General features: G+C 35.4%; 1 protein-coding gene across 8 annotated transcripts in view; it reads left to right on the plus strand.

The window, feature by feature from the left end:
• Window positions 1-24,495, plus strand: part of TFEC (transcription factor EC) — a 92,050-nt gene extending 67,555 nt beyond the window's left edge. For 5 of the 8 annotated variants that reach the window (XM_085219169.1, XM_031553244.2, XM_031553243.2 and 2 more), the window contains 5 exons: window positions 6,612-6,726; window positions 7,580-7,636; window positions 11,704-11,779; window positions 18,715-18,862; window positions 19,803-24,495. In XM_085219169.1, coding sequence (XP_085075295.1) covers window positions 6,612-6,726; window positions 7,580-7,636; window positions 11,704-11,779; window positions 18,715-18,862; window positions 19,803-20,183 — 777 coding nt within the window. In that variant the 3' untranslated portion in view covers window positions 20,184-24,495. The remainder of the gene's footprint in view (window positions 1-6,611; window positions 6,727-7,579; window positions 7,637-11,703; window positions 11,780-18,714; window positions 18,863-19,802) is intronic. The other 3 variants (XM_031553245.2, XM_085219161.1, XM_085219148.1) reach the window with 1 other exon arrangement.
• The last annotated feature ends 621 nt before the right edge of the window (window positions 24,496-25,116 follow it).

The raw sequence follows: 25,116 nt of genomic DNA on the forward strand, positions 1-25,116 counted from the left end.
AAAATATGGAAATGCTATTTGATTTAATTCTTCCTGAAGTTAAGCAATATTTATTAATAGTTGTCATGCTATAGGATCTGGAATAGTATGGTATTCCTCTTAATAGGAAATAGTATTCCTTAAAAAAAAAAAAAAAAAGACCAGATATATGGCCTGCTCGATGGATTATGAACTGTTGGATGGATTAGGAATTGGCTGCTGGATGCAGCCAAAGGGTTGTGATCAATATTTCTGTGTCAGGGTGGAGGCCGGCCGCAAGCAGTGTCTCTCAGGGGTCGGTCTTGGAACCAGTGCTCTTCAACATCTTCATCAATGACACAGACGATGGCATCGAGTGCACCCTCAGCAAGTTTGCAGATGACACTAAGCTGAGTGCTGTCAATACACTGGAAGGAAGAAAAGCCATCCAGAGGGACCTGGACAGGCTGGAGAAGTGAGCCCATGAAAACCTAATGAGGTTCAATAAGGCCAAGCGCGGGGTGCTGCACTTGGGTCGGGGCAATCCCAAGTATTTATACAAACTGGGGGAAGATTTCCTTGAGAGCAGCCCTGCAGAGAAGGACTTGGAGGTCCTGGTGGACAAGAAGCTGGACATGAGCCAGCAGTGTGTGCTTGCAGCCTGGAAGGCCAACTGTGTTTTGGGCTGCATTAAAGAAGAGGTGACCAGCAGGGAGAGGGAGGTGATTGTTCCCCTCTACTCAGCTCTTGTGAGGCCCCATCTGCAGTACTGTGTATGGCCCGCAGTACAGGAGAGACATGGAGCTCGTGGAGCGGGTCCAGAGGAGGGCCGCTAAGATGATCAGAGGGCTGGAGCACCTCTCCTATGAGGAAAGGTTGAGGGAACTGGGCTTGTTTAGCTGGAGAAGGGAAGCCCGAAGCCCTTCCAATCGTGGCCTTCCAATACTTGAAAGGAGCATATAAACAGGAGGGGAAACAGCTGTTTACAAAGGTGGAGAGTGATAGGACAAGGGGGTATGGTCTTAAACTGAGACAGGAGAGGTTTAGGTTAGATATTAGGAGGAAGTTTTTCACACAGAGGGTGGTGACACACTGGAACAGATTGCCCAAGGAGGTTGTGGATGCCCCATCCCTGGATGCATTCAAGGTCAGGCTAGATGTGGCTCTGGGCAGCCTGGTCTGATGGTTGGTGACCCTGCACATAGCAGGGGAGTTGAAAATAGATGATTGTGGTACATTTCAACCCAGGACATTCTATGATTCTGTGAGATATGAGAGATTGCAAACTGCAATCACAGCTGTCCACTGCCAGCTAGCGATCTGGTAGTGAACTCTTTATCACACAGTTCAACCTGCAGAGCAGTTTGGACACAAATATCAAATGTGACAAACTCATCTGAATGAGGCCTTTACAGTGCTTGTCTTAGACACTGCCAGCAATCACCAGGACTCAGGTTCTTGTGAGATTCTGCTGAGCTCAAGCCAAGCTCAGGTACTTCAAGTAAAGTTTGCTTTTATAATTGGTTTAAACTTCGAAGTTGAGCATCTTTCAGGATTGAGCCCAATAAATGGAAATTCTCATGTTCCAGTCTGTGCACACAGGCACTGAAGATCCCATGACACTTTATACAAAAGGAAGAACGTTAACCCTAGTGTCCCTGCCAAATACTAACTTCGTTAATTACAGTCTGCTTTCTTTAATTCTCCTTGCAGTTTTAATTAGATACAGTATTATTCTCTTCCTGTACCACATTGTCACTGGTTATTCCCACCGAATCACTTACTGTGTTAAAGGTTTTTAATCTTTTGTCCAGAGCTGACTGCATTTTAGAAGCAGGAAAATGAGTAATTATATACTGCTATATTTAATGCATGTGTGCTCACCCTTTACAAGCCACTTGCATCTAGATTCTCAGACATACATACACAAATGTATGTATTGTCAGTGCAAAGGTTGAAAATGATGTGACTTACCAGGACTTCTCAGAACATCACAGATGTGAACCAATGTAGCTCATGACACCTGCAGGATAAATAGATTATTTCCTTGGACTTCTGCATTTTCATACCCAAATATCTGTGCTTCCACATCTCTAAACTGAAACAAGAACATGCTTTTGATGCAGTGTAATTAAGTGCAGATTTTAAGTGCTTTGGGATTCGTTGGATTTGATAGTGCTATGTAATTTTAAGATCACTACTGTACACAAATCTTATATCATAGCAAAGGATTTGTACTTTTAGTAAGATTTCATTGTGTTAATTTTTTTTCTTTTTTTTGTTGTAAGGCAATGTCAGTGTATATATTTATCTCGTAAGGTAGATCTTTAAGCTATTTAAAGCTTCATATTTAAAAAAATATTTTCTATTTGTATGACATCATGAGAGATAAATGACATTATTGGGCATGGAGCACTAATGCATAACCAAACAGGCAAATCTATTTTAAAATACTATTTCTATAGCATAACCCAATATGCATTTTAATTTTAATTATTAAAAAAAACCCACAAAGTTTATTTATGTCTACATTTCTAAAGCAGCTTCCTACTTTCATAGACAAAAATGTAACTTTCTTCACATTGTGTCAAAATTGACTAGTTTCCATTTTAAGCTTCTTTTCAAGTTCTGTTTGCAAGGATTTCCAGGGTGGATATTAATGCTAAGCAAATTCAGGCAGAAAGGTGGAACAAAGTACTACTCTGCTCTGTTTTTGGCTTTGTATCTTTATACTTCTCCCATAACCAGCGATGTAAATATATTTCAGGAAAGATCCACTCTTCTTTGCTCAGTTGTTCTTATGTGTTGTGGTTTAACCCAGTAGGTAGCTAAGCACCACGGTCATTCACTCACACCCCCCACCTCCCAGTGGAATGGAGGAGTAAGAGAAAAAACCTGAAGTAGAACTCATTTGAGATAAAATCTATTCAACAAGAGGGAAAAAGAAGTGGAGAAAATAGTAATGATAATTACTGTTTTTGTATATCTATATATACATCTATGTACATCACATACATACATATATATACATATACACACACACATATATGTATATACAAAACAAGTGATGCACATCACAATTGCTTGTCACCAGCCAAGTGATAGCCAGCCAAGGTGGCTGCCCACCCCCATGGGCACTATTTTTCAAGTTTTTTTTAGCATGATGTCATATGGCTGGGATAGCCAGCTTAGGTTGGCTGTCCTGGTTCTGTTCCCTCCCAAATCCTTGTGCCCCCTTAGTCTCTGTCACCATCAGGGCAGTCTGAGAAGCTCAGATATCCTTGGCTGCGTGCAGCACTGCAAGAACTACTAAGGAAAAATCAGCTCTGTCCTAGCTGAAACCAGGACATCATGTGATTTTGAAAATAAGAGTTTGCTTGGATTACTGCTCTTCTTTACCTGATCCTGAATCTTGACATCAAGAGTTATTCCTAGCATGATAATTTACAGCAGATTTTTCCCTGTGTCACCATTTCTCATAAAAGATTGAGTTAGAAGAGAACTTACAGATAATCTGCTTTCATTCTCCTGTCATGTGCAGGACACATTCCACTAGACCAGGCTGTTCAAATCTCCATCCAACCTGGTTTTGAACACTTCCAGGGAGGAGGCATCCACAACTTCTCTGGAAACCTAGTCCAATGCCTCACCACCCTTACAGTAAAGAATTTCCTCCTAATACCTAAATCTATCCTCTTCCAGTCTTGGAATGATGGGTTTCAGTTTCATTATTGTCATATCCATGTGGAGTAATGAATCTGCCTTCCTAATGACTGACAAAAAAATTTCAAAAAATGAGGGGAAAATGCTGGAGACTGTGTGGAACAAAGATAATATGGGACATTTGGAGAAATACTGCATTCCTTTGGCTACCCAATGGAAGTGGTAATACATCCAGGCATTGATTTTGGGGCAGATATTTGCTCAAAGCCCTGGCTGTGTGGGATGCTACTTCAGCAATTCTGCTGATGGAAGGCATCATTTGAATTTGTGTCACTACAGGCAGTGTCAGCTGAGTTAGATGACATTACGACCACATTACAACCATTAACTGCGTAATCTAATTGAGCTGAAATGTCTACCACTGGCTTTGGGGTTACTCACCCTAATTGTCAGAGAGCTTTCGAATCCTCCACACTTGTACTTTCAGGTGTCTTGATAGTGATTTTTCATTATAGCCAGTGAAGTGTTTTTAAAACCTTTTCTTTTAGATTTGGGCTTTGTCACTTGAATTCATGTTTTGTGAATAGACTACAGACATTTAACTTTAGTAAGATCATAAAGATGACTCACTGATGTTTCTCGTGAGTTTGTGTTGAACTGTTTAGTTTGGGTTTTTCGATATTGATTTTGACAATCTTAGAAAATTTATCAGCAGTTACACTCAAATTATTGAAATCGTGTACACGAATGTGCAGACCATTTAAAATACGACATATACAACACACAATGTCATATTTGTTTTTCATTTGTTAGATTATTTATGAGATTATTTTGTTTTCAGCAGTTACTATTTCTCAATTTACAATAGTAACCTAACTCTTATAATGGCCTTATGCAGTGTCCACTGTAATTAGAGTAGGACTCACATTGACTCTCATTTTCTTTCTATCAGTACTAAATATCAAATTTCTGTGTCATATTATTTTAATAAGCAAAAATATTTTACAGTACTGTAGGAAGTCCTTAAACATGTCTGAAGTAAATATGAGTTTACTTTTGTAATATAGTTACACTGCCATTGAAACAAAGAAAAACTAATGTTGAAGCTGCAGTGCATGCTGTAATACTTGTCAGTTTTCCTCTCAGGAATGAAACAAAGGTGCTTAACATAGAAATGTACTTAGCTTTCAAATCCTGAATATTAAACATAACTTGTTCTTGAGTAATACTCATCTGAATTCCAAACATTCTCTTAAAAGGTATTTTCATTGAGAGATCAAATATTTAATCAGATTTTCAAAACTGACTAGATGTTTCAGTTTCTAATGGTACTTAAGAATTCTCAGTTCTCTTATGTAAAAGACATCTACAATTTATTTTAAAATGAACATGTTATTTAAGTGTTTTCAAAAAGAATTCTGAATGTTTCATTCCATTCTGGGCTAACAGGAGAATTTAACACAAACTATGCTCTCAGAAAATTTAGTAGAATTACTATTAAAACAATAAAGCATATTTTCAATTTAAGAATTATTAATAAAAATATAGTAAGCAGTACCACTTGATAATTTCATACTAAGCAAATCATTGGGAAAATGTCTCAGTTGAGAATAACTTATGGTGAGGCTCACAGTTTCTACAAGAAGACAAATGAGCAGAATATTATAAAAGATGGTTCCCAGTAGAAATTTAGTTGGTGTCTCAATGACCTACCTGTAAAATCCTAGGGTGCTTCAAGATGTATATTTAAATCTGTAAAAATTAGTTTTCTTCTTGGCCTGTTGGATGCAAACTCAGTTTCTGAGTCCTTTTACGTTGGTCTCTAAAGTAAAAGTAAAAAGGTCTTCATAGCCTGTATATGCATCATGAAGTAAAAAAAAAAAAAGAAGCTGATTTGCATTCCTATTCCCTTGTAAATTTTTTTTTTCTGAACACGGACTTGGAAAAACACTGATATATTATGCAGTATTCAGTCATGAAATATTGGTTATCTGGTCATAGAATCTTAGCAGAGCCTGAACTGTACAGTACTGAATGCCTACAAAGGCTGCTCCAAAAGTAATGCCTTCTATTTTATTATGTTGGCCCATGAAATCAGAGGCGGATGTTGGTGATATGACAGTGGAGGTTGAACCTTCCGACCAATATCCCATTACATTTTGTTGCCAGGTGACAGATGGCAGCAGAGAAGTCTGTCAAAATGGTCTTCATTCATGAAGACCAAACAGTGGATATGAACACAGTGAGGCAGTGGCTGGTATGTTTCAGCAGTGGTGACAGCAACAGTGCGTCACTTCTGCTGGTGAAGATTTTTACAGTACAGTATACTGTTGGTCATATCTGGTAAAAATGCAGAGCTAATGGTGGTTACTATCTTGAAAAATAATGTTTTGTAGCTGAGGATTTGCTTTATAACATAGAGTTATTGTACTCTTTGTGTCTGTTGTAGTTTTCATGGAAATAAATAGGAGCATTACTTTTGGAGTGACCTACATATGTGTTTATAAGTTGTCTCATAAATGTAAAATAATTCAGTTTAAAGTAATATTTGGATAATTATCTAGAATCCATAGAACTTCTGGAAGTAGCTGAAAATCAGCAAGGTTATTTTTACCTTCCACCTAATTCATGTTTAAAATGCCATTATGCTAATCCTGTAATTGGAAACTATGGCATAAAAGAATTAAAAAATAGACACTGTGGGCCATATTCTGCTGTCTTTCTGCAGCTGAGACCTCTACAAGTTTAACTTGGAAACCTGCTTGTGGAACAGTGGCATACTTTGACCCTTCTCATTCATTGCAGTTTAATATTCCATAAGTGTCCCTACAGAAACATATATACAGTTCCTTCTAGAGAACGTAACTTCTTCAAAGTTTATTTATTCTAACAGTGTTTTTTTTTGTTGTCATTGTTTTTGTTTTTGCTTTTTTTTTTTTTTTTTTCCCCTCCCTCTTTCTTCTTTTTCTTTCCTCCCACTCCTCCTTAAGCTATCTAGCAGCATTTTGGATATATATAACAGTGACCAGGGAATGGCACCAGCTAATATGAGTCTCACAAATGCTTCTTGTCCAGCCAATCTACCAGTAAAAAGGGAACTCACAGGTAAAATAACTCTGATATTTTAACATTTTACAATTTCAAGAGTGATGGTGTTTCTCTTAAAAGCTGAACAAAAATTCAGAAGTTCATTTCCTGAGAATTTTTCAGTGTGCAGTTTCATTTATGGAAAAGGACGATGGCCGTGGAGAAATGTTTTCTCTCTGTTCTTCTCTTTAGCAATTCTGAAATGTTTGCTCTGTAGTTTTTATGAATATCATGCTTCTAATAAACCTAATTATTTTAGGAAACATAGTGAATTCTTCCACATGTTGGCTCCTGATCAATGGTATAAATAAATTATCATCCATTAAATTTGTTCCAGAATAAAACAAATGGTTCTTTTAAAAGCTCACAATAAGGCTATTCAAGGTTAATTTATGTTAGTGGATTAACAACTTTAAATGTTACATTCAATTAATCCAAAGAATGCTAACAACCGTGTACAGTTTATTAGTGTCACTCAGAGGAAACAGTGAGTTTGTTCAATATGAGTTATCTTAGAAATCTTATTAACTCTTGCATTATGAGATATGCAAATCCATATTCACATTAGTGTACAGTTTTATCCTGTTATAAAAGTACAGAAAATTGGAGAAAAAATAGTCCTCCACACCATTTCTATATTTTTAAATAAAAAATCTTCCTTAATGAATATCTTAAGTAATCTGCCAGACTTAGCTCAAAAATCGAATACTGATAGAATATAGATTTGCTTGATTTTGTTTAATAATAAAAAGATTAATGAAGTAAAATGACTAGAAGTCTGCTTTTCGTGAAAAGAGGCCATTTTGAAATGGTGATAGGATAGCTGGACTTGCAACTTAAGGGCTGTTTAAAAAATGTTACTTTCTGTCAGAAGCAGATACGCGAGCAATGGCCAAGGAGAGACAAAAAAAGGATAACCACAATCTCAGTAAGTATACGTGCATCTTCCATCTTGTTATATAGAGTGTATGGGGACTGCAGAACCAATGTACATTAGCTACCATACCTCTGCTCATTTGCTTGATCAGAATCTTAGCAGGGTTATCAAATTTAACTCAGTCTGTGAACAGCCAACTACACAGCTTTCTTCCCCAAACTGAAGTTGTCTTTTACATTTTTCTTTCAGTATACCTTATACGGTTTTAATGAATTTCTTTACACAACATCCCCTGTTATCTTATAGTACTGTTGTATATATATCTTGTGCATATACATTTTACTTGATTTCTGTAAGAATTAAAGTGCAAAATGGGCAAGAAAATAGGCAGACAATGAAAAAGAAAACAAAGCAGAGATGATCCAGGCTCCTCACTTGTTACTTACTGAAACATCCAAGTGAGAGATTGCATTGCTCTATCGATAATTGGAAGAGAAAAATAATCATTCAATCAATCAAACATACAAACAAAAATTTATAAACTAACTGGTGTAGTGAAGCAGGTAAAGCTATGGAAACAATACATTGCAGAAGGAGATCAGAACAGAAATGGATGACACAGAGTGCTCTGACTGCTCTGAGATACTTTAAGTTTAAAACAGTGAATTTCATAGTTCAGTATTTAAATATTAAACTTTAAAACTAAACAACATTTTTTAAAGTCTAGAATAGAAAAATATATCCTTATTGCTGAAAGAGAAGTGCCTGTAAGATTATGTGACTTTTCCCTCTAAAGAGTCATCTAAAGCAAAAATCTGAAGCATTCTCTTTGAAAAGTGTTGGATAAAACAGTAATATTCTCTAGTTCTCCTTTATACTTCTGTAATTCATGAATTACCTAAATTGGTAATTTGATAAAGTGGTAATCACCACTAATTATATCTTTTTTCTCTGGCTATTCCAGTGACATTAGAGAGATTTATAACTTTAGTTGCATGTGCCTGGAAATGTACATATACTGGTACGTTGTGCTGGCAAACAGTGCAACAACTTCCTACTACTTTGATTCTCCAGAAGGCATCCTTGTTTCTATCTGCACATTTTTAGTGGATGACAAACAAGCCATGTAAATTTTTGTGTTTGTTGCGGGCACATCTTCTCTGAATTACCACAGTATCTGCTGCTGGTCTTGTTTGGATAGGAATAGGGAGTTTTGGCTGGCTGAGGGAAGGTGGTGGGTAGGAGTTGTCTCGAACTGCCAGAAGAACAAGACAGGTGCAAGCACACATTAGGGATAACAGCTATGACCATTTCCTCCACAATTTGTTATTTTTTTTTTTGCCTCTGAGATCATCCTTCCTGTGTTTGTGAAGTGTTCTTCAGTGATAGAAAGTGAGATGAAGACAGTATGCCAGGATCATGGCAAGCAGACTCATGACATCTCTTCTAGTTAGACTCCAGGTGTATATCTCAGAGCTCAAAGTCTTTCTGGAGATAGCTCTGCTGTTTGAACACTTGAACATATTAGCACGTTACCTGTAGCACATTTATTAGCATCATTACCTATTTTAGTTATATTAGACATGGTGAGAAAAATCAGTTTTTGGAACTTGATCAGAATTATACCAATGTTCATCATAAAGGTCCAGATTTTAGAGAAATGTTCTTAAACTTTCCTTTTGAAATATTAGATTCTCAATGGAACTGTGGAAGGGATTTAGATCTAAGAAATTGAATCCCTTTTTTATCCAATAACAATTTAAACCATTACTTTTTTTAATTATTATTTAACAATCAAAGGTATTACAGCTTTTATGTTTATTTGCTATCTGATCATCCTTGTATATGTACTTTAATTTTTTTATTGTTATTTTAGCTTTGGTATAATTTGCTATTTGAGATTTTTTTTTGTAACCCAGTATATCACTAAAATTGTGACAAGAATTAATCAGGAAAAATATTTCAAAATTTCAAAATTTCCCTTCTGATTCACTAGCATAATCATTTGAAATTTATTTTCAGGGAAAAATAAAACAAAATAGAAAGAAGGAGAAGGTGCCTACTTCCATCGGAATTTTTTTTTCTTTTTTTTAAGTAGCCAGTGTTTACTATTTTTTATGTGTCTCATTCAGGACTTTCCCACACTATAAATGTGAATTAAACTGCAACTGTCAAGCTGTATAACTGCACATTTAATGTACATTCTTTTAACCTCACTGTAACTGAAGACATCATGTTGTTCAATTGCTGTGTGCTTGAACACAATGTGTTCTCCTAAGAGATCCAGCATATTTATGCCAATGGGTTGAAAGGGATAACAACAGTACATTCAGATGGACTATAATCCTATCTCCTGAATATGGAAATTGCAACTACAAAGATTGAAATGCTTTAATCTGTAGAGCAAAATTCCTGTTTCTAGAGAGAGAAAAATATGTTGATATATTTTGCCAAGACAGAGCATTTCAGGAGGGTAAACACTAATGTCCAGGCAGGTCTGAACTGGAGTCTGTGAGTGAGGGAGTGAGGGAGAAAGTAGCTGACTGACACACAAGTCTAAAAGCCTTGCATGTGCGGGCAAGAAAGAAGATCTCTATGTTCTGGGAGAAGGAAAGGAATAAAAGTGAACCACATGGTGGAGCTGAATCTGCAAGTGATATACAAATATGACTGTGAGAGGTTGAAGTCAGCCTAGGAAGACCTACCAGATGTCCCTTGATTGCAGTCTTCTAATTCGGCTGTCCTGGGTTCTAAGGATAGGATTTTTGTACCAGCATTCAAAATTAAGGCATTAAACTTTAAGTGCACATCTCCATGTATGAATGTAAAGGAACATTTATCATTCTGCTTGAGCTTGGGTCATTTCTGGTCTGGTGGAGAGTAGTGGTATTAGCATTTTGAGCTCGTGGAAGGGTTGTTCAAGAAATGGGGAGCAGCAGCAACTGCTCTGAAATGCAAGTGGTGGGCTGAAATTGAATTACCTATTCAGTAAAGCTTTTATTGAGTCAAAGTACCATGTGAAGAGAGTGGATAGAAGTGCAAGATCACACCAGTAGGACATTCACAAATGCCACAGCCACACTCCTGTAGTATCTGTCATTCTTCCTCCTCAATTTTTTATTTTTATTTTTTTTTTCCTGTTAGAAAAAGTATAATTTGCTATTCTTATAGGATTTCTACGCTGTCTCTTAGCTTAGGCTACCCCGAAGCTGGAAGTCCTGAGTAGCTGGCCATTCCACGTACAACAGGATCTGCATTAAAGCACATGAACCAATGATGTTTCTAACGTGTTAATCTCAGCTTCATAATTGTGTTACCATGTTATCTAGATTGTAGACTTACTGCATTTACAGAACTTTTGTTTAACATCTTCAGTATGTCCTAGGTATTTTTTTTCCTCGCTGAATATACTTTCTGTGTCACAATTATGTACCAGAAATCCCCCAAAGTTATGAAATGTCCTTTGTGCCACTGAAAAATATGATATTTCTACATGTATATGTAGCTGGAGAAAACCTTGTGAGAATGCAGGGGAGAAGTCTCTCTACATTAGTTTAATGGTGGCAGAAAGGTGACAGAACTTTTGTGTGCACATACTCCGGTCTGGATTCCAATATTTCAAGAAACTGGATTGAGAGCACAAAGAGGAAGAACTACTTTTAAGAATCACAGAATTACAGAATCATAGAATGACTGAAGTTGGATGAGAACGAAGAAACTTACCTTCTCTTTATCTTTCTAACTAAACTGGAAGTAAATAAAGATAAAATACATAGTCTTTTTTTTTTTTAAATAGTAAAATTCAATTCAAATGTAACTTTTTAATTGTTCAAATAGTGTTTTTCTTCATTTTCTGAATGTTATTGTAAAATTTATTCTAAATATTATTGTGTTGTCCATCACCAGAGGAAACAAATGTGCTGGGTATTAAATGTTTCTGGAGCATAATCTGCTTCTATGAAGAGGGATGGCTGCTGTATAAGTCCTCTCCATGGTTTAAAATGCTGAGAATAGTAGATAAGAGATAACAAAGCTGTTAACCATGGTTTGTAGCAAGAGTTCTAACAAAATGTGAATATTTCACCATTAAAATAGTAACTTTAGTTTCTTTTTAACAGTTGAGAGAAGAAGAAGGTATAACATTAATTACCGAATCAAGGAGCTTGGCACACTCATCCCCAAGTCTAATGATCCGTGAGTTCAACAGTCTTTCCTATAAAAATGTTTATCATTTAAATACAGGAAAAAAAACATAGTTGCATACTGACCATAGGACTGACTGATGTAATACAAAATGGTTCGTGCCAGGCCACTAGCTTCGATCAGTCTGTTAATAATAACAAACTTCTGTCAGATTTCTGGTGCCTATTGGGAAAACTTATGTGAAAGGATAATAAAATAAAAACAGTACTGTTGTGTCACACACTGGGAAGATGGAGTAGGGAAAAGATAAGCCAAAAACACCACAAGTCTGTGTGATGTCTCTGGAGAAGGAAGGAATGATGCTTTCAGCCCTCACCATGGGCCCTCTAGTGGGGTAAGACAAAATATGTGCTGTCACTCTCTGTCCTTTGGCTAAGCAAAATAAATAAATAAATAAACAAACAAAATATTAAAATTCAGGTTAAGAGACTGTAGACTGAGCATTTTTCAGAAGTATTCCAGTCACTGTAGGAAAAAAACAAGTCCTGAAATGCAAGGCTAAAAATAATAATTGCTATAATAATAGCAATTTATACTAATGCGTATACTTACAGTAATACAAAATGTACATTTCTTAAACTGTACCTGCATTTCCTTCAAGCTTATATTTGTCATCAACATGAAAAAAAATCTGCCTCAGTAGGAAATGCTATTGTATGATTAGCAGTAGCAATTCAGTGGGATATTTAATGCTAGACTTTAGCCTTTGATATTTTATGTCGCTCAGGGAAGACTTAAGACCATGTTTGCATTTTGCATAAAATTGATTATACACATTTGTTCTTTATCATTTGCATGTCAGTACAGACCTGCACTATACTTGGAAGGAAAACATCTATTGATATTTCAGCTTTTTGTTTTCTTCAGGACTAAGAAACTTTTGATTATATTAAGGATTTCTATAAGATATAAAGCACTGTAAGACTTAGATATAGACAAGATTGGCAAAACTAGACATTTTGAGTGAAATCACAAGAGAGAAAGTTAACATGCCACTACTATTTTAGAGAATTCCCTTTTCATTCTACAGCATCCATTCAAGATTAGATAAATGGGCACATTCTTGTTATTAATATAGATCGGAGTGTTACAGAGCACTAAAATAAGAAGTACTTTAAGTGTCCAAATAAATTTTTGGACACATGTGATCACCTGCAAACAAACACTAGTAAAAGAATTTTAATTTTGCTGGCATGTCTTTCAGTATTCAAGACCATTTGGGCAAATAATTGAAAGATTTCTCAGAAAAACAGTGGATGGCACTGTTGGTTTGCAGCTATAAAGCAATAATGGAAGCAAGTTATATTGCAATTAGAAATGAGCATGAGCTACAATTTCCAGTTGTAGTTTTGATTACCTACAGAGGTGCTTCAGTTACATGTTTTTGGTCTGGATTCCAGTTTTATTTAGGAATCTGTTCAAATTGTTAACACTCATTTATAATGTACTTAAATTGAACGCTCTAGATCTGCAGTTTTGTTCCAGTAAGTGAATGATGGTTTTTACTTACTGATTTTGGAGATGCAGCCTTGAATCAACGTTTCAGAAAAATATCTGACCACATCAACTTTTCTTGTTTTAGTCTCCAGTCCCATGATTGTGTCCAACAGAGCATTGGCCCTATAACAGCTTATGTCTGCAAAAGCAAAAAGTTTGTTCTAGGTTCTGAGGATTGCTGTCTTTAAAAGGCTGGTAATGGGTACTACTTTTAAAAATGGGCCTATTTTAAAGTGTTCAGTTGGTATTAAGAAGAAAGAGGCATCAAATATGCTGGACACAATGAAAGATAAAGTTATAACGTAATTTTGCTGCAGTTTGGTGCCAAGTTAAATTCCTCTGAAGAAGTGTAAATACATTTTTAATATATATTTGTAAGAGGAAATACATCAGTATGACCATATTGTTTTGTTGGCTGAACAGATCAAAATTATTTATTTCTAATATCATTTTGTGTTGCCAAGTCATAACTCAGAGTCCTTATCTTCCCTTTCAGTTCTTTCTTTTTCCTTAGAACACCTTACTGTGCCCCCAATCTGCCCTCCTCTTCTTTGAAAGAAAGATGTATCAGCTCTTACAATATTTTATCTGTAACATTTTATCACACGTCACATTTTCACCTTATATATTGATTTTAAAATATTCTTCTTATAGTGGGAATTTGGCTGTGAAAGGAGAAGCCTTACTGATGTGTGGACTAATGACAATGAAACAAAACAGCCTTTGCATTGAAGAGCAAATACTGCTATAACTAAGTCATTGTGGTTAGCATGCCTGTCCCAGATGACTTGCTTCAATAAGATTACGTTCAGGCTCAGGAGTAGAAAAGGGCATTTTTGATGCTATTTGGAAATCTTTTATGAATTGTATTTCTCAGAAGTTTTTTGTTTGTTTTTATTTTATTTTACTTTTGTTAGTTATATGGTGAACTTGTTTGGCTCCGATGGAGCCTCTACAGGGACTTGCTTTTGAAGAGCTTAAGTCCCTATTCTCTTTTTCTCCTCTTTACTATTTTTCAATTTAATGATGATAACTATGGATTATATTACTTGAATGAATAGATGTTTTAAGTTCACTTCATCAACATCGGAAAATGGAGATAAGTTGCAAAGAACTTTGCCTCCTTTGTTTAATTTTCAGAGCTTAGATAGCTAAGTGATAGATGTTTCAGAAATGCAAAACTCTTGGAAAAATTTGAAGACAGAATAAAAAAGGCCCATAATTTTAATCATATTTTGCTGAAAAAACAAAACTTTTTTTTTTTTTTTTAAATTATACTCACTTTTACATTCTTGATTTCTTCATATTCAGCCTTTCAAAATCCAGTGGCTAACTGGACCTTACATTGTGACAGAGGGTGGGAGTACCCACTCAAGAACTCTTTTAGGCAGCTAGACTGGAATTGTCAGAAATACCGAGAAAAACCATCTTTCCTTTATGAATTCTTGGCATTCTACCAAACCAAGATGCTAAAAGAACCTCTAAGTATTTGGACAGAATTAGTGGATTGCTCTCACTCTGTTTGCTCTGGGCACTGTGCCTGATGTTCTCTCTGTAGTCTGTGGACAGACCCTCTAATGGCCGGCATGGCCTCATTTCTTGTAAAGGAAAAGCTTGTGTACACTCAAGCTATTATAAAACAGAAACTTGCTGCCTCTTTCAGGAGAATACGCTTGGTAATTGTACAGGTCATCAAAACAGGTGCAAAGTCCTTCAAAGTGTTTCTTTGAACAAGCCCAGTTTAAAGCTAATTTCTCAGAAGTAGAGAAATAAATGGTCTGCAAACATAGTTTCAACTTCACAGATGTATTTGTTATTAACTTCTCTGCAGCTAGCAAACTCTGTGACTACTACCCACTCCCAAACTGTGCTTTCATTACTTAGTTTTAATCTTAGAAGATCAGGTACTCATGTCTCTCCTCCGGATGTCCTTCAACTTGTGAAAGCTAGTGAAGCTCCTTTGACTTCAACAGATACTTTAATGGAAGCAATTTGAAAATTAGTCTAATGGCTATGTTTTGTTTTTTTCTTTTCTCCTAAATGAGCAACTCTCCCAAACAAGAGTTTCACTAAATTTCTGGGCCAAATTGTTTCATAGAGAGATTTAGCTGATTAACTTAAGGGGAGCTAGGGTTCAGAGACTAATAAAACACTATGTGTGTTTTACTTGCTACTTTTCCATGCCAATCATATTAAGTGTGGTAGACCTATATTAATTAAATTAATGTGTGTAACTTTCTTAAAGTTTCAAATTATTGTAACATGTAGAAAGACACAAAGACACAATACTTTGCAGAGATTTTTGTTGATGCTCAGACCTGTTCAACTTCTTACTGCTCTCAACTGACTTGTTTCACATGTAGACTTTCCCACGTCTCAGTATTTACAGAACAGAGTAAAACAAAAACAAAACAAACAAACAAAAGATTTAAAAAGTAAGGATTTTTAAAAACAATGAAATAGTAAATATACATTCACACACACATGCATACACATACATATAATATCAGATATACAAATGGCAATCAGGAATAATTCTATTCTTGCATCAGATGTATTAGTGCATACTGACCATTAGATATATTGTACATCACTGTTCTTTTAACTGACACCTTCATCACTTCAATAGAAGTGGTTCAAAGTCTTTTAAGTGGTAATAACAATCACAGCATTTTAATCCTAGATCATCATAATACTTTTGCCTCTCAAATTTTGTAAATGTTACAACCAAAAGTAATTGTATATATATGTATCTCATCTTATATGATTGAATCCATCTCTCTGGCAATTTGAATCTCAGAATTAGCCTTTCAGTGATAATTTAGATGATGAGAAAATTTATCATTACAATGTATACATAAAAATTCAAAGTGTCAAGGCAATATGAAACAAAATTTAGTAATATCACAAAGGTTGTCAATTATGTGTGACATTAATGAATTACATGATAAAAAGATTTCCAATACAATCATGAATATCTGTCTTATTGATATGCTAGTCAGAAAAACTGACTCAAAAACATTTTTGTCTATATATGCTTTTTAATTCATAATGCCTTATAACTGATATGAACTTATGAAATCACTATTAAATATTTGTTTGATGTGATATTTATGTTTTCTCCTGCTGTTTGATGTTGTAAAATTTTCTATTTCATTAGCAATAGATTAATTTTATACTACTATATATTTTAATGTTTAGATGAACAATTCAAAATTGGCTTAGTTTGGTCTTAACTACAAGCTAGGAGGAGCTGATTCCTAGCACCTAGTCAAATTTTCTTCTCAGAGTTTATGCTATATGTATTTTTGTTAATGTTGCACTTATTCTAAGTTGCTATGAAAATGTCCTAAATCAGTCATTTCCACTTGAAATTAAGTAAAAACCTGTGGTAATTCTAAGCTCTAAATAGCATGCTTATACCTGAGGTGTCACTGGAGATTCCCATCTTGAAAAGTTACTGTCTTCCTATCTTTAGCTCTTTGTTGTTGTTTAACTCAGAAGGCAACTCAGCACCACGCAAACTGTTTGCTCACTCCTCATAGTGGGTTGAGGGAGAAAACTGGAAACAAAACAGAACACATGGGTTGAGATAAAAACTTTTTAAACTAAGACAGACAAAGAAAAGAAATTAAAAATAAATGCAATGATAAATATATATGCATATATTCTCCATGTAATCAATGGTCACCCACCGGCCAACACTCAACTAACTGCTGACCAGCAGCCTGCTAGCAACGCAACGTCTCACTGCCCACTGACTGGTGCCCAGCCAATTCCCAAGCAGCAGCTGCCCCCTTGGCCAACTGCCCACAGTTTTAGAGCTTTCTGCATGATGTGGCATGGAATAATCCCTGGCCTGTTTTCATCCAGCTACCCCAGTTTTGCCCTGCGCCATGTTCCCATGCCTTATTCGTTATGGCCCCTTGTCCAAAGAGTTGCCCAGCCCTTGGTACGTGCAAATTTCTGAAGCTCCATAAGGGTTTCTCATCTATGTAGTGCATCAGAAAAAGCCAGATGGTCTGAATCCCCAAGTTCCATAGCTGTTTACTATTTGCCCTATACATTTGGCAGAATGACAGCTACTTTGGCGGAGGTCTTCAAGAGTTCTTTCTTACCTTTGGGATAACAGTGTCAGTTTCCTTGGGTGTTTATTTTGAGAGCCTGAATTAAAAACATAGATACTCCTACAAGAATTAAATCCATTTAAGACCACAATTTTACTCACTCAGATTGTGAATAGAGTCAGATCTCATTAACTTAAACAACAACAGAATAATGGAAAGTGGTAACTGACAAGGATGTAATTTATATTTCTTCTGTAAATATCAGGGTGTAAGTGTAATTATTTGGAAAAGATACTTAAAAAGAATGCACTAAGTTGATTACTTCTCTACTCCAACCTCAGATTCTCACTAGTTTTATTATCTTTTTCCCTCTTGAGCCTGCCTTATAGGACCAAAATGTCTGTAAGTCAAGATGGTTCATTTTAAGCCATCTTGCAGTGTAATAAATAGTTTAGATGAACTCTTCCAAATTTAACGCAACACTAACTTGTATTGTAAAATACTGAACTTTGTCAGGAATTCAAGATTTTCAACAAAATTTATTCCTATTCTAAGGCCTCTACTATGTTTCATGAAGGAACACATGGAAAATTAATAAGTGGATTTGTGAAACTCCTTGAACACATGGTACATTTGAACAAGTGCACTGTTAGTAAGACTTCTTGTAAGCTGGTAGTTAAACCATGGTTTTCTGAATGGGAGATGAGTTAATTTTTACTGTGAATTGGAATCTGGTATGTAGCTGTGAACTTTAACCTGATTTATGTTGTTCCAAACTTGCTGAATGGGCTTAAGCAGTAATTTTTTTCATACTTCTGCCGTTGTGGCAAACCATGATTTGTGTAGTCGATCATCAGTGAGGAGTGGCACTCAGCACAGATCTTTTTCTCTTTTTTTTTCTCAACAAGCTTAAAAGCAACCTCATTAGTAAGTCAGGTAAAAAGAGTAGTATATTTGAAACGATCTTTAAAAATTTAGGCTTAAGTCCTCAGTAATGTATATTTCCTAGTTCATTAATGCAGAAATACTGCACATAGATTTTAATCTTAGAGTTAATAATAAAAGCAATTTTCACTAAAAATATAAAAACTGTAATGGTAGAATCATGATATTGCATTTAGCTCTCCCACAAAAAGTCACTTTATTACTTTCTTTTGACACTTATTTTCATTCTGGGATTAATTTTACTATATAAGGGCTTCTTAACTATTCTATTAAAATTTCCATTCAGAAGCAATAATATCTAAGAGTGAATAATAGTCATGTAAATCATTATTTCATATTAATGTAAAAGATTTTGTAAGTTCTTATGAATTCTGCTGACATGCACAATTGTGAAAAGGTTATCTCTACATTCTGCAGTGATATGCGCTGGAACAAAGGAACTATTTTAAAAGCATCAGTGGAGTACATCAAGTGGCTACAAAAAGAACAACAGAGAGCCAGAGAATTAGAACACAGACAGAAGAAATTAGAGCACGCTAACAGAAGACTTCTACTCCGAATTCAGGTCTGTATGAGGGAGTTGTCATGAACTTCAAAGCTTTCTCAGTATTCCTACCTCATCAAATTTTATTAATCTGTATCTTTTTTTTTCCCAAATGTCACTTACTGCAAAGGCATTTTCCCTGTTTATTGCGGTGTAGATTGAGGAAGGGATATATTTTCAGATTTCTAGGAAATTCCTGTGATCATTATACCTTACATAAAGAAATATGTGGAAAGTTAATAAAGTATTTGTACAAACAGTATATATTATAGACTAGGAAGGACAAAAAGGAAAGGAAAAAGTACATCTCTTGTGCCAAAAAATCAATACTGGACTTAAAATTCCTTTCTGTGTTTTCATTTTCTTTTGTATTTCACATTAAAGTTCTTTAGGTATATGTGCAATGTTATATCTGCTCTTGACACAAATGAAAATGGTGTGGTGGTGGAAATGCATATATGATTATGCACACAATGATGACTTAGCTAGACAAAAAAATCAATCATCTTATGTATTGTAATTTACAGCTATGTATGTATATCATGAGAAACATGAAGTAAAATATCCTCTGCATCTCTGGATAGCAGTGCACTAAAAGTTTGCAACAGTTTTCTGTCACTTTTATTAGGTAAAGAATGCAATGGTTTCAGAAAACCTCTCGTGCCTCTTACATTCCCTCTCCCACTCCAAGGAGAGCTGTTTAATGGTGAAAATGGAATTAAAAGGAAAACTAACTGGTGGCTCAATGCAAATTTTCACAGATTAATAACTTTGCATTTTAGAACATAGTCTCACAATTGAACAAGAGAAATCTTTAGTTTGTATGTATAATCTGTATACTTATCATGGTAGTTCTGAAGACCTTATTTCTCTTCCAAAGTCATTATCTAATTATCCTCTTTTATTTATTTGTTTATTTATTTATTATTATTATTATTATTATTATTATTTTTAACTTTAGGAACTAGAGATCCAGGCACGTGCTCATGGCCTTCCAGTCATGTCTTCACTCAGTGCAGTAGACTTAGCTGCTCAGGTCACCAAGCAACGGTCATATCCAGAGGAGAACTCTGTAGACTACTCTCAACAAATGCCTCTGGTTCATGGACCAAATTCTGATGTTTGTGATGGATCTACAGCCTTTTCTGATCCACTTTCCCACTTCACCGATTTGTCCTTCAGCGCAGCTTTAAAAGAAGAGCAACGACTAGAGGAAATTTTATTGGATGACACAATATCACCATTTGGAGCAGACCCTCTCTTGTCCTCCACATCCCCAGCTGCATCGAAAGAGAGCAGCAGGAGAAGCAGCTTTAGCACAGATGATGGAGACGATTTATAAAAGCAGAAAGGGCCTCACACTTCCTTAAACCACTTGCTAACAGACTGAGTTGAACATAAGCATGGTGTGTGTGCTTGTTCCAAATATGAATATGGAGAACCACTGTGAAGATAACAGGCAAGGTTTAAATAAGCATTTACTTCACAGGAAAAGGAGATGTACATGGATTCAGATCACTTTGCCCCAGATTCACATCATCTGTTCACAGCTGACATTTGCACAAATCTTTCTTCTCTGGAAACCTTTTTACTATTGTTCCATGACTTTTTACAGCAGTATGAAAATGCTTTCCACAAAAGGAATGTCTGTGTTACACAAATATCTTCAGACTCTGTCTTCAATCTGCATTTACATTTATCTGTTATATATGTGCTGCTTAGTAATTTGCTATTTTTTTTATAACAATGAGAATATTGTGTTAAAAATTCTACAAAACATGAGAAACAGTAGGAGAATATGTAAACTGGAAACTATAGAGTGATACATGTTTTAAAATCTGAAAAAACAAATAGTAATTCATTTGCACAAGTGAAGTGAGCATGAATTTAAAACCACATAGATTTCCTGTAATGACACAGGAGAAAAATAGAAACTAAGATAATGACAGAAACACGAAGAAATTCAAACAGAAAAAGGTGATGTTTCAGTAGAAAGTGTTTAGAAAGACTATGTACAAGACTGAGCAAAGATATTCCATGCTACCATTAGCACAATTTAAAACAAATACTACTGGTTGTTGTATTTGTAAGTGCTGTGTCAGCTGCTTATGCCAAGAATAATCATGGTGTATCCTTCTTTATGTGGAAGAAATAAGAATACAGATATGCAACAATGCACTTCTGGACGGTGCTCCCAGAGCTTTTTGGAAGCACACTAAGATTTTTCTAAAGGGAGTCTGTCTTTTCCATAGCTATGCCTTCAAATTGTTTATGAATGGAGGGAAGTGGCCAGATTTCCATTACACACATTGAAACAAAGGTTATGCATTTTCAAATTTGCCTTTGAAATCACTATAGAAAAGCAAGTGAGACTTCAAATCAAAGGAGATATTCGATCAACTTGATGCATTTTCCTGGAATACACTAAGTGCAGTCATTCTAATTGTAATATTAATACATAAAAAATAAGCTTGTACAAGTTCTTCATTGCTCTTCCTCCACTGGAGCCAAAAGAGCATATGTGGGAGTTCTCTAACAATTCAAAATACATTTCAAATGTATGTGTTAAGTTTTGCAGTCACTGAGCCCTGCTTGATTTCCCAGAAAATTTACCTGATTAGAAACAAAGAAGAAAATGGAGTGCTGTTTGTGTTAATGGTATAAATTTATTCAAACATACTTTTCAGGAACTAAGCCTTTGCTTCCTCCTATTTCCTCTTCTGTACATTTGTTATGTACCTGACGTCTGATTTATCCAGAGCCTTAGCCCAGTCCTGACCACGGTTATGAAACATTACGGTGTGCCCAATTTCATGAGTGTCTGTATGTTTATAGGAAACTCGAGGATATCTGTTTGCCTGTGTAAACTATTTTGATGTAAGATGAACAGAGCAGAAGTAACTTCTTGTCAAGTATGTGTGGGTTCCCAGAAAAGATAGCACAAAACTGGTCCTCTTAAGAGGTTCTGATACACTTCCTCTGTATGATTAAGATTTTTTTCATTTTTTATTTTTATTTCCACATGGAGGAAAGTAATGGAAAAACAAAGTAATACTATCCGCAATTAATTGACCCTAATATTTTAATTGGAGTGCTTCCTTAAATGACATTCAACAGAACTTGCTTTGTCATAGTTATGCTAAAGACAAGCTAAGTATTCATTGAAATTAGCGTTCATATAAAAAATATGATGAATTGAAAGTAAAATTTGTGCCCACACTGTATCTAGCTTAGGATGTCTATTGTCTATGTCAGCTAATGCAAGGAGAGGATACTTGATTGACATCAAATGCCATTTGTCCTTGTACTGCAGTTTCTGCTATGTTGGTTTTAAATACACCAGTGTGGATTGCTCATAATGGAGAAAAAGAAATTAAAAATGAATGTATTACATGATTTTCCCATTGAACTTTTACATGGGAGGTACACCACAGTTCTGAACAATATTGACTTTAAATAACATCTTGAGTTTCGTGACTATTATAAGGACTGCTCTAAAATAAACATTATAGTTTTAAAAAACATATAGTTTTAAAACATCCATTAGATGTTTTAAAGTTGATTTTCTGGCAATTGCTTCAGTCTGAAGCACCAGATTTTTCTCTTCCAGCTTGAGAAACCTAGCATGAGGTAGGAAATGCTCCTTCTGCAATTGCATTGTCATTAAGCACACTCAAGTTGTCTTCGTTCACACAGTTTCCAGCACCTTCCTCTATGCAAACGCTAAATGTATCCATACCTGTGGGTGTGCATTATGATGATGTTGTTTCACTACCATTACATTGTTTTCTAGAAGGAAGTGATCATTAGTGTTTTCACTAATAAGATCGACCTGTATTACACCATCATCCTTGAAATTAAATGGTGATACAGGCTACCAGAAATGATAAACTAGAGCACCAATGCTGAAGGTATTGATGAGATCTTTGCTAGGGTAATTGTGTCCCAGGTTGTTTTGAATAAGCATCCCCTCTCCCACCTCGATGTGGTGAGACTGCTGTGCAGCTGGGAAGGCTGCTGGAGGGCCAAGCAGAACACAATGCCTTCTGGCTTGCACAGAGGAAAAGGATTGCACGACTGCAGCAACAAACCCTGATGTCCCTCCTCAGGCAGAATTTCTTTCCTGTCCATGAGAATTTTACTGGACTAAATTGTGGTGTGCGCAAAACACATTTTTAGCTCTTCCCCAAATCATACAGATCCGTTTAATGAAATCCCATGAAAGGGATGCATAATTTGTCCGTGGCTCTGGGTCTAGAAAAGAATTTAAAGATGTACAGAGTTTGACCTCAAGCAGGGCAGGGGGTGAGGAGAACTGGCTATTTTTGTCAAAATGTATTAAATGATAAATGATGAATTCTTGCTTGTTTCCAGTAGCAGCTGTTCAGAGCTGGTGGACATGTTATTACAGAATACACAAACTAGCAGACTGATAATTACACAAAAGGAAAAGGGAGCTGAAATATTAACATCTTGTTTAATTCATGAAATGGATATGGATACTGTCCTAAGAGCAGAAACTTAGATTATTTCACTATGCATAGCATAGATGGTGTGAAAAGCTACAACAAGTGCAAACGGTTTTAACAAACAGAAAACAGTTGTTTTATGTAGTAAAGTAACTAAATATAATTCACTCATTTAATCTCAATAAGAACACTGTTACTGTAATACCTTTTGACTTTAATAGGGCTGTATATATGAATGGAGGATGTAAAATTATTGTAATTTAAAATTATGTTAAGTCTCTTAGATAAGTAAAGGCATTTACATTACTATTATGAGACTGTAGAATATTTTTATAATAATTGCTATTTTTCATTGTTAACCATATAGTATCTTGTTTTCTAAGTCAATGTATGCAGACAGAACGTACTTTATTACACACTGTATATGCAATCTTTTTCAAATTGCATTTTATACAGGCTGGTATTTTATGTTTATTATATGAATACAATTAAAGGACTGAAATTAAAACATCTCTATATATTTCCCTTGTGAAACTTCACTACCCAGTCCCACAAAGAATGCCATCACAAGACAAAATATAATAACATCCTCTAAGAGCACCTGAGATACCGAACAGACAAAACATTTCACAACTGCTAAACATTTAGTCCATTATGATACATCATGATCCAGTAGCCTCCCATTAATAAAAATAATTGATACATTCTTTAATATGGTCTCCTGCCATCTGCTTATTCCTGCTGCTAAGGCTTTGATTTATGGAAAGTGTTTTCAGAATGTTGCGAAATTGCTAGCAGGCATGATGATATCAGTTAAATCACTAAGAAGCTCTACAAAAACCTTTTAACATACTAGATGTTCCCCAGACAATCTAGGATAAACAGAATATTGTATTTTAAGATGTAAAACATTTTTTTAAAGCTGATAATTAGGTAGCATTTTGGCACTAAACGATATTCTTACTTAATAAATTGAGTAAGGATTGGGTTGCTTTTTGAATTCCTAATATCAAAACTGCTGCTTTCATTACAGTATATTTGGTGCTTTCTGTGCATGGCATGATGCAAATACTGTTAAGTAGTAACATATACTTCAGCTACAGTTTTGTAATAGCTCATTTGTTTCTTGTATAATGGTGCTCATTGTTTGTGTACATCAGATAAACATTTTATTTGTAATAAAAATGCTCTCCAGAATCTTTATTTCGTCAAATCAACGACATCCGTATCAGCATTAAAACAGAATAATATCGTAAATATAATTTAAAGTCCAGTGATTAGCCATTGAGGGAAGCTTTGCTTTTTTTCTACACATTTATTATGCACTTAGGATTTGATCATAAAAGATACTCAGTTCCTTGTGAGGGACTCATTCCTTTGTGAGGGACTGAGAACCCTCAGTTCACTTTGAAGAAAGGCAACGCTCAGCCTGTTGCAGGATCAGATTCTTAATGGGTGAATAAACAGCATCAGAAAATAAAATCAGAAGTTATTTCAAAGATCAGAAAAGCACACTGCTTGATTAAAAGTAGTGATACTTGCAATTGAGAGACAAACAGATTTGATGTCAGCATCATTTGTGCTGACAGCCAATGAGAGATTAGAGGAAAATGTATGAAGTTGTGATAATTATCAGACCAGAAGTCTAATTATAAAGGACGCTACGGTAGTGAAGTATGCTAAGGCTTATTGGTTAAATCACTAGTACCCATCAAGTTAAATATATATCAATTTCATTAATTGGCAACCACAAGACAAGTGTTCTATATTCAGGGTGGTGATGATTTTGATATAATCCACCACATT

Source organism: Meleagris gallopavo, chromosome 1 (genome assembly GCF_905368555.1).
Source record: "Meleagris gallopavo chromosome 1, MGAL_WU_HG_1.1, whole genome shotgun sequence".
Lineage (NCBI taxonomy): Eukaryota > Metazoa > Chordata > Aves > Galliformes > Phasianidae > Meleagris > Meleagris gallopavo.